Source organism: Moschus berezovskii, chromosome 5 (assembly GCF_049115385.1).
Source record: "Moschus berezovskii isolate FMDL1 chromosome 5, NW_MosBer_1.0, whole genome shotgun sequence".
Classification (NCBI taxonomy): domain Eukaryota; kingdom Metazoa; phylum Chordata; class Mammalia; order Artiodactyla; family Moschidae; genus Moschus; species Moschus berezovskii.
The window spans coordinates 25,881,257-25,900,561 of NC_142464.1; the positions used below are offsets into that span (position 1 = coordinate 25,881,257).

Here is a 19,305-nt window from a genome sequence, read left to right on the forward strand (position 1 = left end):
AACATGAGATCTACCCTCTTAACAAACTTTTTAAGAGTGCAACACAGTATTGTTAACTATAAGCATGATGTTGTATACCAGATCTCTAGAACCTAATGACATTGCATAACTGAAACTTTACACCAATTGAACAACTGCCATTTTCTTCTCTCCCTGTTCCCTGGTAACTACTGTTCTATTCTCTGCTTCTGTGAGTTTGACTGTTTTTTTAGATACTTCATGTAAGTGGAATCATGCAGTATTTGTCCTATGTCTGGCTTATTTCACAAAGCATCGTGTTCTCCAGGTTCATCTGTATTATCAGAAATGGCAAGATTTTCTTTCTTTTCTTAAGGCTGAATAATGTTCTATCATATGTATATACCACATTTTCTTTAACCATCTATTGATTTACATTAGGGTTATAAAAGAATCTTCATGTTATGTTTTAAATCTGAAAGAACCAGTCCCCCTCATTAATTTTTTTACCCTGTGCTTTCTTACATATTTTTGAATATTCATTATTCTTATCATATACACAAAAAGGGACACAAAGAAACTTTTGAAGGTAATGGATAATATATCTGTTACCTTGGTGATGGTTTCATGAATGTATCCATGTCCAAACCCATCAAATTGTATATATTAAATATGTGTAGTATTTGTATATCAATTACACCTCAATAAAATTGTTTTTAAAACGTAATAAAACTCTGCAAGACACTGAAGCAGACTTGAACAAATATTAGCACTTCCTCTTTTCTTGGATAGAATAATTCAAATTCATAAAAATGTTGTCTCCCTTTGATATATGCAGATTTAACGTGAATGCAACTCAAATACCAAATACTATTTTTTTGAGCTAGAAAAATTGTAAGAATCTAACAACTTAGTCTAATTTTCAATTTTAGCTAGATGATAAGATTATTATAAAAGCCACTATATGGTGGCTCATTCTTTTTTCAATAAATGAAAGACTAGAGGGAGAGGTATATTTTTAACAAATTATTGATAGTGCTTTTTGTGGATAAGCATTGTTTGAACTTAAGCAATTCATACTTTCTTGATTTACTGAGGAAGTATATACTCTCTTATAAATGAAGTTTACACTGTTAACCCATTACTATTCTAACACACTTTTTTTTGAGCTGTTATTTCCTTAGTGGTGATAAACTTGATCTTGTCTTCACCCTCTTGCATCATCATGGATGTCACTGTATACATTTATGAAACACATTTTGATACACCTTTATTGAGCACATTCCTTGTAGACACTCTGATAGGCATAGGGATTCTAAGGTGAATAAACTTCAATGTACTCAAGGTACCACTGCCTCAGGGTACAGTGAGAGAGACAAACATAAACAGAAATTATTACTGTAGAATTAATAAACCTTGCAACTATGTATAGTTGCAGAATATAGAGATGTGCAATTCTACCAGGGCTAGAGCCATTGAATGAGAAGCCTTTAAGGATCCTGGCCAAAAAAAAAAAACTATTGAAGTTACAGAATAGATCTAGAATAAAGAAGGATGTTAAAAATAAATAAATAAAAGAATAGTTGAGATAACAGTGGAGGCTTAGAGAAAAGGGTCCTCAAGGTCTTAATGAGGTTAGAGAGCTTGTCCTCAGGAATGGGGAACAGAGAAATATAAGATTTTAGTTGAAAATCAAGATATTTTGAGTGAGTAGCCATTGAGCAATGTCTCTTGACAAACTATCTGTATTTCAGGATATTGGCTGGAGTTAGATGAAAATCTGTGGTTATACACATGTGAAGCTAACTAATCCTTATAGATTTTAAACGCATGGTCTTGGCCTCAGTATATTTTAACCAACTAAGCTAAACAGCTGCAGATAATTTACAGATGATTGTCTCAGAAGAGCACAGTATAAATTTCCTTTGAAATACATCTGGAAAGGGATAAACAAAACATACTCTGTATTGTACTAACTTAATAGATTTGAAATTCATTAAGCCATATTTAAAATCCAAATACACCCAAGTTGACTCATGCCTAGAAATTATCAACATTTGTTCTTGATGGTACTGGTGGTGACAGTAGTCATGTTTTTCCTCTCTTTTAATTTTTAATCTTACTTTCCCAAAATTTATGATTTTGTAGGTCATTTTGTTCTAACCAATGTAATAAATAAATTTTTCTGTTTTCTTTTCCTCTCAAGACTGAGGAAAAGGATGATTAATTATCATCTTCTAACTTATCGTTGAATTCCAACTGTATCAAAATTCTGTTGAATTGAACTGTATTAAAATTGTCAGTTTTTGAGTCTGTTTTTTCAACTATACTTTGGGTTTTTTGATTGTGGATATCAGTTTTTATTCTTGGTGTTCATGGAGCCTAAAAATGCAGAGGCCTAAAATCATAATGCCAAGCAGTTAATAGCCACTTAATTGATGTATTTGAATGTAAATAAAAGTATCTCAAAATGTCATCTTGCTTAATCAGAAATTATCAATCATTATTTTAAAACTATCTTTAGTCATATCTTTGTGTTTATAACAACAAGCATTCTTATGCTCATTAAACTTTTCAGATTGTTGGAGATAATGGTAACAAAGTAAATGTTTACCCTCCCAGTCTCTGAAAGTAGCTAGTAATTAATAATTTCAAAAGGAAGAGAATATTTTCTGACCTGATTTAATTTATATTTTCCAGGTTAGTGATAGATTTCTTTATTAACAAAGTTCAAACTTAGAAATTGTGTAGAATAAAGTTCTGTTATCCCCTACATTTTTTTTTTAATTGTACAAGTCACATTCTCTTTATCCTAACTCTCCTTCTGGAGTCCGTTTTCAATTAAACTGTAACATATTGTTATTGAATATATGATGTTTTGCTTGTTGTTGCATTATACTGGCTACTTCAAAATAAGTTTTAAAAGGATTTCATAATTTAAGTTCTTGGCAGTGTTAAAAAATCTTTAAAAACAAGTAAGTATACAAAATTCCACAAGTATTGATTTCTTCTTCACAATGTAGAAAATAGCATCAGCTTCTTATTCTCTTTTATACTTATATTTTAAAATAAATTTAAAAATTTGGGATGATATGGGGAGGGAGGAGTGAGGGGAATTCAAGATGGGGAACACATGTACACCTGGGGTGGATTCATGTCAATGTATGGCAAAACCAATACAATACTGTAAAGTAATTAACCTCCAATTAAAGTTAAAAATAAATAAATAATTTAAAAAAGTAAATCATAACAGTACAAGGGGCAGAAAAGCAAATCTGATTTCCTGTCTGATTGAAATTGAAGAATACTGGTTCCATTAACCATAATTCATGTATAGTCTTTAGTAACAGCTAAGAGCGGAGAAGGCAATGGCAAGCCACTCCAGTACTATTGCCTAGAAAATCCCATGGATGGAGGAGCCTGGTAGGCTGCAGTCCGTAGGGTCGCTAAGGGTCGGACACGACTGAGTGACTTCACTTTCACTTTTCACTTTCCACTTTCACACATTGGAGAAGGAAATGGCAACCCACTCCAGTGTTCTTGCCTGGAGAATCCCAGGGACGGGGGAGCCTGGTGGGCTTCCGTCTGTGGGGTCACACAGAGTCGGACATGACTGAAGTGACTTAGCAGCAGCAGCAACAGCTAAGAGAAGATGTGTCATGAGCTTCAGCTTTATAATTCATATTTTTAAAAATTGTGTCAGTGTGAATGCTTATCAGCTCAGTAAGAGCATGAATGTACTTTTTGACATGCAGCTGTTTTCCAGTTATATCTTAGAATCAGCTAACAAAAGCAGGTAGATTAAGTAGAAGATGTAGTCTTCTGTTTTTAGCTGTTTCAGAACTGGTTTAATAAAAAAATCATTTTAAAGATTTGGTTTCAATCTCATGAGAAAGACATCTGTATTGAAATAGTGTGCAACTGAGGACCCCTCGTGTCGCAGCTGAGTATGGCATCAGCTTTTAAGATTTCGTGAAGTGTTCTGTGTGTATGTATGTGTGTGTGAGACCGAGACAGAGAGATACAGAAAGAACAAAGACGAGCGGTTACTACCTGAAAGCTGACTCAGAACAAAAGATCACTGGAAACTATGTTCTTATGTTTTATTTGTTAATCAACCTCAAGGAAAATTTTCCTTTGTTTTTAACAGGGGAGGGGTTTGCATTCTTTCCTGTGCACATTTTAATCAATATTATTGTAGTTGTTTTAAAGTTTGGAATCTTTTCACTTACATAGTTGGTTTTTATTTTTATTTTTTTCAGTTGTTAATGAAACAATTCTAAATTGTTCTTATGCCACAGATTCCTTATTTGCTTAATACTGGCTATTGTGGTGCTTTAATATGGGAGGAACTATATGATTCATGGGGTCGCAAAGAGTCGGACACGACTGAGCGACTGCACTGACTGACTGACTGATATGATAAATTAAAATAGTTTATAGATCAGTTTAATAAGCATTCTTTATAAATAGTAAATTCTATTGTTTTATTTTTTACATACTTCATGTAGAATATCAACTTATTGCTTTATTTTAAAATATGGCTGACAACCAGAACCTACCAAACATACAAGGGAAGAAATAGTTTGAGAGAAAGAGAGCCGAGGGAGAAAAAATTTTTTTAAAAACTTAGGAAATTAAGATAAGCACACTTTTTTGTTTCCTAAATTAAAAATAATTCTAATAATTATCCTCAGAGAGACTCAAAATAATAATAAATTCATAGCCAAAGAACTGAAAAGGAACCACTAGAGACCAGAAGAGAAATCTTGGAAATTAAATAACAGGCCATGCTCATAGGAAATAAAACATGAACTTGATAGACTAAATCTAATTTTCATCTACCCCCTAAGAGTTCTGACTAAAAGATACAGTAGAGGGAGAAAATAATCAAAGATACAACAAATCAACTTTTCCTTGTTAGTGATTTTGTCTTAATGGAACATGAATTTTTAGATTGAAAGGGCACACCTAATACTTACAAACACAAATTCTCAAATGCCCTAAGTCTAAGAATATGAAGTATAAAAGAATCCTGAAAGCTTCCAGAGAGGAATAACGAGGTATCTATAACAGACTGCTATTACACTTGTCACTATCAATAAAGCACATCTGAAGACAAGGAGAAATTCTATGTTTAAATACAATAGTAAGACATTTTAAGACATGACCTGCTTTAAAATATCTACCCCTGCCACCCTTATGAAAATTTTTCTTATGAGTGTATTCTAGCTAAAGAAAAAAGAAACACAAACTGAGGTATAAAAATGGTGGTAGCTGATGGTAATCTTCATGAATAGAGTTATAATTATAAAATTATAGCATCTAGAGTTTTAATTATAAAATTATAGCATCTGTTAATCCTGATGCTGGAGATATCTCTTGAGAGCTAGGGATTAAGTTGGCTGAAGTTTTTATTTCCTTCTCTGCTTAGTACTACTGCAAATTTTTACTGTATGTAGTGTAGCGGCTTCCCAATCACTTCCCATCTGTCTCAGAGTAAAAGCCAAAGACCTAAATGGCCTAAAGTGGTCTAGCCCTCTGACCGTGCTACCTCTCTGACCTCATCTCCTATCAGCCCTACCCTTTGCTCTCTCTGTTGCGTACACAGTAGCTTCATTGTGTTTTTGATGTTTTTTCCCCTAATTGTTCCGTTTGTTCTTTGTTCTTTTCTCCTTTTATTCTACCTGCTTTTAGGTTAACTTTTTAAAATTATTTCATTATGTCTCTGTTATTAGCTTGTTATTTATACCTTTTAAAAATTAATTTAGTAGTTCAGTTTAGTTCAGTTCAGTTCAGTCGCTCAGTCGTGTCTGACTCTCCGCGACCCCATGAATCACAGCACGCCAGGCCTCCCTGTCCATCACCAACTCCCGGAGTTCACTCAAACTCATGTCCACAGAGTCGGTGATGCCATCCAGCCATCTCATTCTCCGTCGTCCCCTTCTCCTCCCGCCCCCAACCTTTCCCAGCATCAGAGTCTTTTCCAGTGAGTCAACTCATCGCATGAGGTGGCCAAAGTTACTCAGATGTTAATTTGATTTTTTAAAGTATGATTTTAAATGTTTAAAAAAATGAGGATAAAAGAAATCTATATCCTAATATTAGTGGTTTGTTGGGTTGGAACTAATCTCCCCTACTTTTCTGTATATTCTTCCTAACTTCCTATATGAATGATGTTTTATTAAAAAAAAATGAGAGGGAGAGGGAAGGAGAGAGAGAAAGAGGAAGAAACTGGGAATCTATATGGAATTTGGCTTAAGAGAGCATAAGATAAGAAAGAAATATTTGATAAATCATAAATTTTGGACATTGCCCTGCAGATTGTCATGTCTCTCTGCCATAAAATATAGCTGTTTTTCAGGGACATAGGTGTTTTGTCTTCAGCAGGATCCATGATTTTCATTGATTTGGTTCTGCCGTATATCTGAAATTTCCTGATAATTTGTTAAAGCCCAACCTGCAGAAGGTCATTTGCACCCCACCAATATTAATCTCCCTACCTAGAGAAGGGGACTGCAGTTGGAGTAGTTGTTTGAAAACTGCAGGTTCTTTGTAAGATCAATTCTGCTGTAATTGTAAAATCAAATATGCCTGAGTAGATATTTTAGAAAATGTATAGAGTCTATTTTCTCTGATTAGAAGTGGTACAATAAAAAGAAAACTCTTTGGGAAATTCCCTGGCAGTCCAGAGACTCCATGTTTTCCCTGCTAAGGGCCTGCCCAGCTTGGGGAAGGAACTAAAATCCCACAAGCTTCATGGTCAAAAAAAAAAATATATATATATATATGTATATAGGTAGATCTTTGAATTTTATCACTGAACCTCATTTTATTTCTTAAAACAGGTTCTGTATCTGCTTTGTAATTGATCTGTGACTTTTTGTTTTCTTTGTAGCTATTCAAAGGTCTTGTGCATAGCATTTGAGATACTTCAGGGCTTGCAGTATATGAATAAACATGGTATGGTACACCGGGCACTGTCTCCTCATAATATCCTTTTGGATCAAAAGGTAATCATCAGTAGTACATTAAATATTTGGTTTTTTTTATTTCAGGTTGTAGCCTGCTGAAAAGAATTAGAATGTCTTAAGAGTATTCATAATGAAGAGATTATATGAACATAATGTATTTGTGGTTGTTTAAAAAGAAAGCATCTCTAATTATATAAATCCGTGTGTCTTTTACATGCACTATTCTTTTTTCCCTGGACTCATTTTCTGCCTTCATGTTTTATTTTTCCTTTCACTCATTTTGTGAAATACACATTGAGACTTCTCAGTCCACTCTTTCTGTAAATTTGCTTTTATCTTAAAAAAGATTCTCTGACTATTTGCATAGAATATTTTTCTCATAGTACAGCTGAATTGTGTTTTTTCCATTTTATTCTTCTTTTCTGCTTTATTTTTTATTTTGTCATTTATTTTCTTTGTTTACCAGCTGTTTGTACGTAGCTTATTTTTTAAATTGAAGTGCTGATTCTCTGCTTGTATTCTTATGGGGGATTAAATAAAAAGCTAGTCCACCCCTATTGTGGGTATTATGTGAATTATGGTAGCAAGGTGATTTTTTCAAGAATTTTATTATTTTTTTCATAAGCATATAAAATAGTTTGAGGAAACTGTTTCTGGGGAATTATTTTTTATATTAGTAAGATTTTTCTCTTTCTTCTAGACTTTCAGTATATGCTCTATGATATTAAAAATAAAGATAAAATGGTGCTTATACTTTCATAGTTAAGATAATAGAGTAAATAATTGAAATTGTTTTTACAATATAAATATTTTGTAATTCTGGGAAATACAGCTCTTAAGAAAAAGAACTTCTAAACTGATAAAAAATTTAAGTTCTAAACATCTAAAAGGGGAAAAACTTAAGAAATTTATACAATGTGCATTTGCCTTTTAAAAATCTTACTTTTGTGGTTTTTATGATTATTCTAAAATAAGATAAAAATTGTTGGGAATAAAGCAGATTCACTAATATCTTGATTTGTGAACATACCTTTTCAAGCTAAAAGCTTCCATGTCAAGTTTAAATCATAACATTGTGAATGGACTTGCAATTCCTGAAAACAATTTCTCTTCTGAAAATCAACACAAAATATTCTAAGCAAGGATTCAAGACAACTAACAACATATTTTGTTTTTTAAAGGAACTTAGAAAATATAAGCAGCAACAGTTTTTAATTGTTATTTGTCATTTTGATATATATATAATATATTGTGTTTGTATATGTTTGTAATGAATATAAAGCAGATGTCAAACACTGACAAATTTTTTAAAATAAATTTATGATAAATCAAAATATAATTTTTCTTAGTATCTGACTATATGATAGTGTTACTTATAAGATGTATAATCATAATTTTCCCTGCCAATAGTATGAAAGTATTTTACGTTTTTTTTTTTTCTTCCTTTGTCATTATAGGGACATGTTAAATTGGCTAAATTTGGACTTTATCACATGACAGCATATGGTGACGATGTTGATTTCCCAATTGGGTAAGAATATGTTTTGGGTTTTTTTTTTTTGAGTTCTATCTTAAACTTTCTAATCTTTATTAAGAGCATATTTGTTAATTTGTTATTTTTGACATGAAACTATCTTTTTAAAATTAAAAATATCTTAATTTTCCATATACTTTTAAGAGGAGACAGTGACTTTTTCCCAGCATACAATAGTTCCCTGACATTGATTTTTCATTGAATTAGTAGTGAAGCGAACAGATTATTGAATTTCTTCACTATATATTACAAAAATTAACTTTATTTCATTCAGAATTAGGTAAATTTAAGGCCAAAAGGCTGACAAATGATAATGTGTGTTCCTGCAAAGACTGAGAAAAATCATTCTCATGTTATTTTCTAATGTTTGTAATTTAAATCCCTGTTCTCTAAGATATAATTGGATATTAAGCCTCAAGTCAGGTCACTGTAACTATCAGTAATGGGGTGGATTCTATAACTGAAAGTCTGTATGTAAGTTTGGAGACTTTCTTTATATGGAATTCCAGGTTTATATTGGCCTCCAAAAAGAGAATGAAAGTTTACTTCATCTGGACTCAATTAAAGCTTTTAATATAGATGTTTGTATTATATTGATTGTGTGGTTGCTTTTTAAATGTGTTAATAATATAATACTTTTATAAATGTTTAATTTTGATCTTATTTTAGGTACATAGAAGTTACAAAATAGTACAAAAATTTCCCATACAGCCTTTACTTAGAGTCCCCAAATGTTAACATTTCACAACTTTTGTTTTCTCTCTTTCTTTTATCTTATATGTATATGTATTATTGTGTATAATATAATTTTTTCTGAATTATTTAAGAATTATTAGTGTATATAATGGTCTTTTACCCTTAAATACTTCAGTTTGTAATTTCTGAAGTAAGGAGTTTTCTTTCAGAACCACAAAATAATTATCAAAATCAGGAAATTAAAGCTGATTGAATACTATTATTTAAAGACCTTACAAATATTTTTTAATTGCTGTGTGATATGCTTAATGGTATGCATTTGTGTTTTGCTCTTCGGACTCTCTCTAAAGTCAGTTTTTGTCACTCCATTTTTGGAACTTGTGGTTTGGAGTAATGGTGTTTGTTTCTGCAGGAAAATATTGCTTAAAAACTTAAGTACGTGCTTAAATTTCTTTTTTTTTTAATTGGAGTATAATTGCTTTACAATGTTGTGTTCGTTTCTGCTCTACAACTCTGTGAATCAGCTGTATGTATACATACATCCTTTCCCTTTTGAGCTTCCCTCTTGCCCTCTACTCCACTCATCTAGGTCATCACAAAACACTGAACTGGGCTCCCAGTGCTGTAAAGTAGCTTCCCACCAGCTGTCTGTTTTAGACATAATAGTGACTGTGTGCCACTGCTAGTCTCTCAGTTTGTCCCACCCTCGCCTTCTCTCCCTGTGTCCACAAGCCCATTCTCCATGTCTGCATCTTTATTCCTGCCTTGCAAATAGGTTCATAAAAATGATCTCATTTATGAATTTTTTTATCTCTATAAGTTAACTTCTAGGTTTCTTACTTAAAATGTTCATTTGTTTGAACATAGCTAATCTTAAATTGTTTAATCATTCCTTCCTTTATTAAAAAAATATTTATTAAACACCTTTTCTTAAGGCTTCTGGATATACAAAAATGGATAAGATAGGTCCCAACTTCAAGAAGCTCATTATTTCATGGAAAATTTTCTGTTTTGATGACTTACTTATTAATGTGCATGAATTCATAGTTTATAGTTTTGAATACCATGTAGCTGTAGGCAACAAATAGTTGTTCTCACAAGCACTAAAACAGTATTTTATAAAAATAGCCTTTGCTTTATTTGTTAAAAGAAAACCTTTTCAAATAATAAAATTAAATTTATAGTAAGGCTCTGGTATCGTCATCATGTGTGATAATTACCCTTTGAAATATTTTTTAGGCAGCTGTAGTAAACATGATCCTTCATTTTGTCTAAATTTATATGTGAGAATTCCAAAAAACAATACAAACAAAAATTACTTTAATTTTTTATCTTTTATTTAAAGGTGCTTTAGGTTTTAATGATGAATAGAAGAAAGGAAGTGATTTTTTTAAAGAATATCAAACATTTTGAAGAGTTACATTTGAATTTAAAATGCTTGGATAGAATTGGTCTCATGTGCCATTTGGTTTGGCTTACTTTGAAGTCTTGGACGCAAAAGGTCTGACCAGAAAGTATCAAAGAGCAAAATGTGAAACCTTAGCCAGGAAAAATAAAGTGATCAAACAGCTAAGTCATGAAAGAAAATATTTACACCAGACGAAGCTTGCAGTTGATTCAAAAGACAAATATTAAGGAACAAAATCGTAAAACATTAACATCTGTTTCAAAATACTGTAATGAGTTAGAAATTGGACATTCATTTCAGTTGGCCAGTAGCTTAATACCTTGTTAAAACATCAGACAGATGGTGAAAACCACTTATATTTATCTCACGAGTCATACTCACGGCAGAGTTCTGGTAATTTTCTCTGAGTGTTAAAATGCAGTGCTAAAGAAGAGGAACTTGTTGGAAGGAAAAAATCTGTATTAAAAAATAAGCCTAACATTTACTATTTTCATTAATTAACTTAACATGTCCTTGATTAAAAAGGAAATTAGACTCTATACTTCCAGAGATCATCAGTCATAAGTTTTAGATATAGCAGTTTACCTGTAGTAATCCTTGACTTTTCACTACCCATTATTTGGAGTTAGATGTGCTGGAAATCAGAATTAAAAATGTATCGTGCTAATTATGACAGAAATAAAGCATTGCATTTGTGTCTTTTTTTTCATTTCTATAAAACTTCTTTATGTATTCATGAATATTTATAACAGCTTTTGTGAGAGAGAAATTATTGTTCCTGTTTTACAGATTAAGAAACCTAAATCACATATAAAATATGTGATAGGACTGGAATTAGAATACCGGTTTTATGATATCAAGGTCATTGCTTTTCCACTAGACTTCACTTATCTGAAGAGATTTCACACATTCATTTACAAGAGCAATATGATCAACTAAGGGTAAAATGGCATCATAGTGCCAATTTTTATCTATGAAAACGTACCTCAACCTTTTTAGTTATCAAGGAAATACAAATTAAAACTATTGTACAGTGGTTTGTGAGTGTCACCCCCAGATGGCCAAATATTAGAAAGTCTGTCACTGCTGTCCAACAAGTATTGGAGAAGTAAGCAATAGAATTTGTTGTATTCCGCTAGTAGGAGTGTAAGTTGGTACAACCCCTCTCAAGAAGCATTTGCTGTGGTGTTATAAAGTTAAAAGTGCACATGTCTTATGGCCTAGAAATTCAGTGCTAGGTTTATACTCCTGGGGAGACTTTTGCTAGAAGTGTTGCTACACAGCAACATACTCTGTGTAGAAATACACATACTATTTCTAGAAACATAGTTTATAGTACAAAAAGAAAGGAAGTAAATGCTCATTGACATTTGAATGAATAATATATTCATAAAACAGACATAAAAATTAATGACTTGAATCTACATGCAGCAATGTGAATGGCTCTTTTAAATAAATAATATTGACTAAAAAAGCAAATCACAAAGGAATAATGGCAGCATAACTCCAGTACTATAAAGTTCAGATATGTGCTTGACTAAACAATATATTAATACTTTTTAGGGTTACCTTTTAGTGTTATTTGCAGTGGTAAAACTGTAAATAAATGGAAGAGAATTGTCAACACACAAATAGGGACTTTTAGTGATAATTTCATATTCACTATTTAAACTGGTTGGTAGGTACATGAGTGTTCTTTTAAGCTTTATTCTTTACACCTTATTCACATTTAAATAGTCTGCATTTTGTATTTACTGAAGCAATTTTTAAAAAAACTTATGTTAGTGAAGGTTAAGGAAAAGAGGCAGTCTTATATACTGCTTATGAGAATATAAATTGCCATAACCTGAAAGGGCAACTTGGCAATATATATAAAATTTTAAAATTCATCTACCTTGTGACTTTGTAGCGCCATGTTTAGGACTTTGTCTTCATCTATATATTTATGGGAAATGGGATATCTGTAATATATCCATGTGAGCATTTTAAGTAGTAGTCAACTTCCAAATATCCTCCTTCAGAGCTGTGTCACATAAATTAAAGTGTATCAGTGCAATGAAATTATTGGCAGTTTTCACAAAGAATGAGACAAATCTATACTTATAAGAATGATCTCTAAAATATATTTTGAGTGAAAAAGAGTACAGAATATGCATATACTATACTTCCTTATCAGGCAATGATGATAAATAAACAACTTTATTTGTACATAAATAAGTGTGAGTGACTGGAGTTACAGGGATTGGAGACAGTCTTATATTTCAATTTACATGTTTTTACAGATTTTGACATTCCTACTATTCAAAAGAATAAATACTATTTTCAAAGATAAAATTTAAATAAGAGTTAAGTATAAAGAGAAGATAGGCAGTAAGGAAGAAGGAAAAACACCTGGAAACCTGGAAGTCTGAAGGCAATGTGTTAATACAGAGGAAAACAAAGTAAGGAGCTAAAGGCGAGATAGGTTTAACATTCCTTGAGACTCCTTTATTTCCTCTTGATTCCTAGACATAAGGCCTGTATTATGGTAGTTAAGAATTCTTCCTAGCAAGAGTTGTTCATTTAATCTCATTGAGCTTTTGTATGGATACTGTACTGATAGTAAAAACGTACCACTACATACATATTTCCCCCTTTCTAGCTCATAGTAATAAATTCATTCTTAAATTATACTATTTTAGGTATCCATCATATTTGGCACCTGAGGTAATTGCTCAAGGAATTTACAAAACCAGTGATCATGCGCCAAGTGAAAAACCATTGCCTTCTGGCCCCAAATCAGATGTCTGGTCTCTTGGAATCATTTTATTTGAGCTCTGTGTGGTATGTATAAAGAAATATTAAACTAATAAAAATAGTGTGTTTATTAGAAAAATATTTTGGGGTTCAGTTCAGTTCAGTTCAGTCGCTCAGTCGTGTCCGACTCTCCGTGACCCCATGAATCACAGCACGCCAGGCCTCCCTGTCCATCACCAACTCCCGGAGTTCACTCAAACTCATGTCCACAGAGTCCGTGATGCCATCCAGCCATCTCATTCTCCGTCGTCCCCTTCTCCTCCCGCCCCCAACCTTTCCCAGCATCAGAGTCTTTTCTTTTCCAGTGAGTAGCAAAGCTATTTAGTAATAGCATCTTTTTATCTTTTTTTGCAAATTGACTAGATTTGGGGATGAAAGGCTGAAATCTCAATTTGATTTTTTTAAAAATCCCGCTTGACAATTTACTTGTATATTATTTTGGTATACCTAGAAATATTTGCACCTGTACTAAGTATTAAAAACTTACACTGTATTTAGTGAAAAAAGCATATTTAGAAACATTTACACTAAAACTGCTTACACATTTCAGTATATTCATGCTCTCTCTCCCATCTATGTTATTCTTTCTTCCTTAAATACCTTTTCCTTCCCTATTCTGTCTTCAATGAGACTCACTTATAAGAGTTGGCTTTTTATGAGGCCTTCCAGAAATATCCTCTATATTTATTTGTGTAATAAAAACTATACAGTTATTGTAAACAAAGGAATTAAAAATGCAGTAGCTTAGAGAGTTCCCTGGGGGCCCAGCTGGTTAAGAATTCGAGCTTTCAATGCAGGGGGCACAAGTTGCATCCCTGGTCAGGGAACAAAGATCTCACGTGCATGCAGCCAAGAAATTAAAATGCCACTATCATCATAATAAATATTTTTTTAATGCAGTGCCCTAAAGAACACAGATGTTTTTCTCCCTCATGTAACAGTCCTCAGAAAGAGTGGGCTCTGTTCCACAATGTCATGCCAAAACTTTGGCTATCAGGAATCGCTCCGAAAGATGCTGCTTCTGATGCTAAAGCTGAAACTCCAATACTTTGGCCACCTCATGCAACGAGTTGACTCACTGAAAAGAGTCTGATGCTAGGAGGGATTGGGGGTGGGAGGAGACGGGGACGACAGAGAATGAGATGGCTGGATGGCATCACTGACTCTGTGGACATGAGTTTGAGTGAACTCCAGGAGTTGGTGATGGACAGGGAGGCATGGCGTGCTGTGATTCATGGGGTCGCAAAGAGTCGGACACGACTGAGCGACTGAACTGAGCTGAACTGAACTGAAGCCATAAGAAGAGGAGAGGAGTGAATTCTTGATAACTGTCTTTAAGAAGATGATGTAAAAGTTGCAGGTATCAACTCTACTTTTCACTAGTGACAGTTTACTCATGTAGCCGTAGAAAGGTGCCTAACAGATAGATCAGGATGAATTTGGAGGGACAGCTAATATTTTGTTGATTCTGCCTCCAAATACCTGCCTTGGTTAGTCTCTGTTTTCTTTGTTCTCTTCTATTTTAGCATTTGTTATATTTTCCTACTTGGACAATGAGGTCTTTCAGTTCAGTTCAGTTCAGCTACTCAGTCATGTCCAACTCTTTGCGACCCCATGAATCACAGCACGCCAGGCCTCCCTGTCCATCACCAGCTCCCGGAGTTCACTCAAACTCATGTCCATCGATTTAGGGGCAGACAATTTTATTATCTGTTGTTCTGTCTTCCAATGGATTTTTAAAGTATTTTTGAAATATTAACTCATTGATCTTTACTATATCTAAGGATTAGGATGATTTTATTTTCATTTTGTGTGTTTTGTGTACCACTTCAACAGCAGAAGTAGTAAAGCATAATAGTTAAGAGATAGGCTTTCATAATCAGAGAGAACTTAGTTTGAAATCTTACGCAACAAAGTAAAGTTGTGTGACTTAAGGTAACTAATGTAACTAATATAGGGTATTATATCACAGTACATAAATGTTAGCTTTTATTATTAACACTTAAATGTTAACAATTACATGGTAGCTTATACATTGGCATTGCTTTTTCTAAGGGAAAATGCTAGATTTGCTGATTCTTTGCTATCCTTGTCTAGACCATCTTACTTTTCATTGGTATGAAAATATAGTAAATCTCATTTTTGTTTAAAATCATAGCCTAATTGAAAATTTTTGTTGGAATGTAAAGTATATGTAAGAGTAAATATGACAAATGTAGCTTTTCCTTTTTATTACCATTCAGTTCAGTACAGTTCAGTCGCTCAGTCGTATCCGACTCTTTGTGACCCCATGAATCGCAGCACGCCAGGCCTCCCTGTCCATCACCAACTCCCAGAGTTCACTCAAACTCATGTCCATCGAGTCGGTCATGCCATCCAGCCATCTCATCCTCTGTCGTCCCCTTCTCCTCCTGCCCCCAATCACTCCCAGCATCAGGGTCTTTTCCAGTGAGTCAACTCTTCGCATGAGGTAGCCAAAGTATTGGAGTTTCAACTTTAGCATCAGTCCTTCCAATGAACACCCAGGACTGATCTCCTTTGGAATGGACTGATTGGATCTCCTTGCAGTCCAAGGGTCTCTCAAGAGTCTTCTCCGGCACCACAGTTCAAAAGCATGAATTCTTCAGCGATCAGCTTTCTTCACAGTCCAACTCTCACATCCATACATGACAACTGGAAAAACCAACAGATGGACCTCTGTTGGCAAAGTATGTCTCTGCTTTTTAATATACTATCTAGGTTGGTCATAACTTTCCTTCCAAGGAGTAAGAGTCTTTTAATTTCATGGCTGCAATCACCATCTGCAGTGATTTTGGAGCCCCCCAAAATAAAGTCTGACACTGTTTCCACTGTTTCCCCATCTATTTCCCATGAAGTGATGGGACCAGATGCAGTGATCTTAGTTTTCTGAATGTTGAGCTTTAAGCCAACTTTTTCACTGTCCTCTTTCACTTTCATCAAGAGGCTTTTTAGTTCCTCTTCACTTTCTGCCATAGGGATGGTGTCATCTGCATATCCGAGGTTATTGATATTTCTCCCGGCAATCTTGATTCCAGCTTGTGCTTCTTCCAGCCTAGCGTTCCTCATGATGTACTCTGCATATAAGTTAAATAAGCAGGGTGACAGTATACAGCCTTGACGTACTCCTTTTCCTATTTGGAACCATTAGTTATTTTTAAACTACTTATGATCTGGGTATTTCTTATATGAGTAATTCAGTTCAACAAATGTTGATGAGTATTTACTGTGTGTATAATAATACAACAGGAATAAGCTGTGATTAAAATGTATTGTCAAAGAGCCTATAATGTAATGCAAACCCATAAACTTTGAAGATAAGCATAAAGACCTGCATGAATTATAAGAAAGGAAATATTAATTCCGTAACAGGGGCTTCATGACATTTTAAGAGGTACTCAAAGTTTAGACAGTCCAGTTTTAGAATGGTTTAAATCTTCCTCTACCTCATCAGACCTATAGATTTTATACAAAATATTAAATATAAATTAATAAGTAAAATGGATAGGAGCCATATCCTAGGAGACTTTGAATGCCATATTGAGAGGATTATATTTATATAAGATGGGGGGGCATTTAAACTTTTTAAGCAAGCTGAAATCGAACCTGCAGTTTTAGAAGATTAATTTTTTTTAAAGGTGGGCCTTTTTTAATTTAGTTTAAAAATTGCTTTACAATGTTGTGTTAGTTTCAGGTGTATCAAAGTGAATTAGTACATATAGTACATCAAAGTGAATTAGTTATACATACACATACGTCCACTCTTTTTTAGATACTTTTCCCATACAGATCATTACAGAGTATTGTATAGCACTTCCTGCATTATACAGTACGTCCTTAATAGTTATCTATTTTATATATAGCAGTGTGTATTATATATGTCAACCCAGTATACCAATTTATTCCTCCCTCCCCTTACACACAGAAACCATAAAATTGTTTTCTACATCTATGACTCTGTTTTATAGATAAACTCATTTGCACCATTTTTTTTAGATTCCACATGTAAGCAGTATTATACAATATTTATGAATTATTTCACTCAGTATGACAGTCTCTAGGTCCATCCATGATGCTGCAGGTGGCATTATTTCTTTCTTTCTCCTGGCCGAGTAATATTTCATCATACATATCTTCTTTGTATTTCATTGTACCACATCTTCTGTATCCATTCCTCTTTCAATGGACATTTAGGTTGCTTCCATGTCCTGGCTATTGTAAATAATATTGTAATGGACTTTGGGGTGCATGTATCTTTTCAAATTATGGTTTCCTGGGGTATATGTCCACTTAATCATATGGTAGCTCTATTTTTAGTTGTTTAAGGAACCTCCATACTGTTCTCCATAAAGGCTGTACCAATTTACATTCTCACCAACAATGTAGCACTGTTCTCTTTCCTCTGAACCCTCTCCAGCATTTATTATTTGTAGATTTTTTTGATAATGGCCATTCTGACCAGTGTAAGGTGATACTTCATTGTGGTTTTGATCTAGTCAAGGCTATGGTTTTTCCCGTGGTCATGTATGGATGTGAGAGTTGGACTATGAAGAAAGCTGATCGCTGAAGAATTGATGCTTTTGAACTGTGGTGTTGGAGAAGACTCTTGAGAGTCCCTCATACTGCAAAGAGATCCAACCAGTCCATTCTAAAGGAGATCAATCCTGGGTGTTCATTGGAAGGACTGATGCTAAAGCTGAAACTCCAATACTTTGGCCACCTTATGCGACGAGTTGACTCACTGGAAAAGAGTCTGATGCTGGGAAAGGTTGGGGGCGGGAGGAGAAGGGGAAGACAGAGAATGAGATGGCTGGATGGCATCACCAACTCTGTGGACATGAGTTTGAGTGAACTCCGGGAGTTGGTGATGGACAGAGAGGCCTGGCATGCTGTGATTCATGGGGTCGCAGAGAGTCAGACATGACTGAGCGACTGAACTGAACTGAATAATTAATGATGTTTAGCATCTTTTCATGTGCTTTTTGGCCATCTGTGTGTCTTCTTTGGGGAAATTTATATTTAGATCTTCTGCCCATTTTTTGATTAGGTTGGTTTTTTGTTGTTGAGCTTCATGAGCTGTTTGTATATTTTGGAGATTAATCCTTTGTCAGTTGCTTCATTTGCAAATATTTTCTCCCATTCTGTGGGTTTTTTCATTTTGCTTATGATTTCCTTTGCTGTGCAAAACCTTTTAAGTTTAATTAGGTCCCTTTTGTTTATTTTTGTTTCTCTTTTCGTTACTCCAGGAGGTAGATCAAAAAATATCTTGCTTTAATTTATGTCAGAGAGTGTTCTGCTTATGTTTTTCTATAAGAGTTTTATGGTATCTGGCCTTACATTTAGGTCCAGAAGATTAATATTGATAGTAGTGTAAGAGATTGAGAAGAGAGAGGAGGGACAATTTGTTTTCAGTGCTCTCTCCACCTGTAGTTCTAATTTCATAAGACTTGAAGAAAGTTTTTTCTTCTCTATTAAAAAAAAGAAAATCAGAGCCTCTTTCACTGCATAAAGACCAAGCTGTCTTCTTAAACCTTCTCCTTCTAAGTCTTTTAAAATGATCATACAAGTTTACTTTGTTTATAATAATAGGAACATAACAATAACCAAAATTTATGAAGCATTTTCTTTATGCAGAAAATGCTAAGCAGTTTTTTAAACATCATATAACCTTCACCGCAACCCACATGGCATGTGTAGTTAATATTCCAATTTATAAATGAGGAAAGTGAGTCTAAAAGCGGCCAAGAAATTTACCCATAGTATATAACTCGTGGTGGAAAGTCCAGCTTGACACACAATAGTTGCTCAACACGTAATCATTGAAGTTGTGCTTGATTCAAGACTCTTTTTCAAGGAGCCCTCTGAAGCTAACTAATAAGGAAGCAACTACAGTATAACATATGTATCTTAAAATAAAGGAA

At 33.8% G+C, this 19,305-nt stretch overlaps 1 protein-coding gene across 4 annotated transcripts in view; it reads left to right on the forward strand.

The window, feature by feature from the left end:
* The window catches only part of TBCK (TBC1 domain containing kinase), a 223,548-nt gene that overhangs the window by 47,566 nt on the left and 156,677 nt on the right, over window positions 1-19,305 (forward strand). For all 4 annotated transcript variants that reach the window (XR_008687092.2, XM_055434936.2, XM_055434937.2 and 1 more), the window contains exons 4-6: window positions 6,857-6,971; window positions 8,390-8,463; window positions 13,252-13,393. Coding sequence is in view for 3 of the 4 variants with exons in the window: in XM_055434936.2 (XP_055290911.2) it covers window positions 6,857-6,971; window positions 8,390-8,463; window positions 13,252-13,393 (331 nt within the window). In the remaining variant the exon portion in view is untranslated. The remainder of the gene's footprint in view (window positions 1-6,856; window positions 6,972-8,389; window positions 8,464-13,251; window positions 13,394-19,305) is intronic.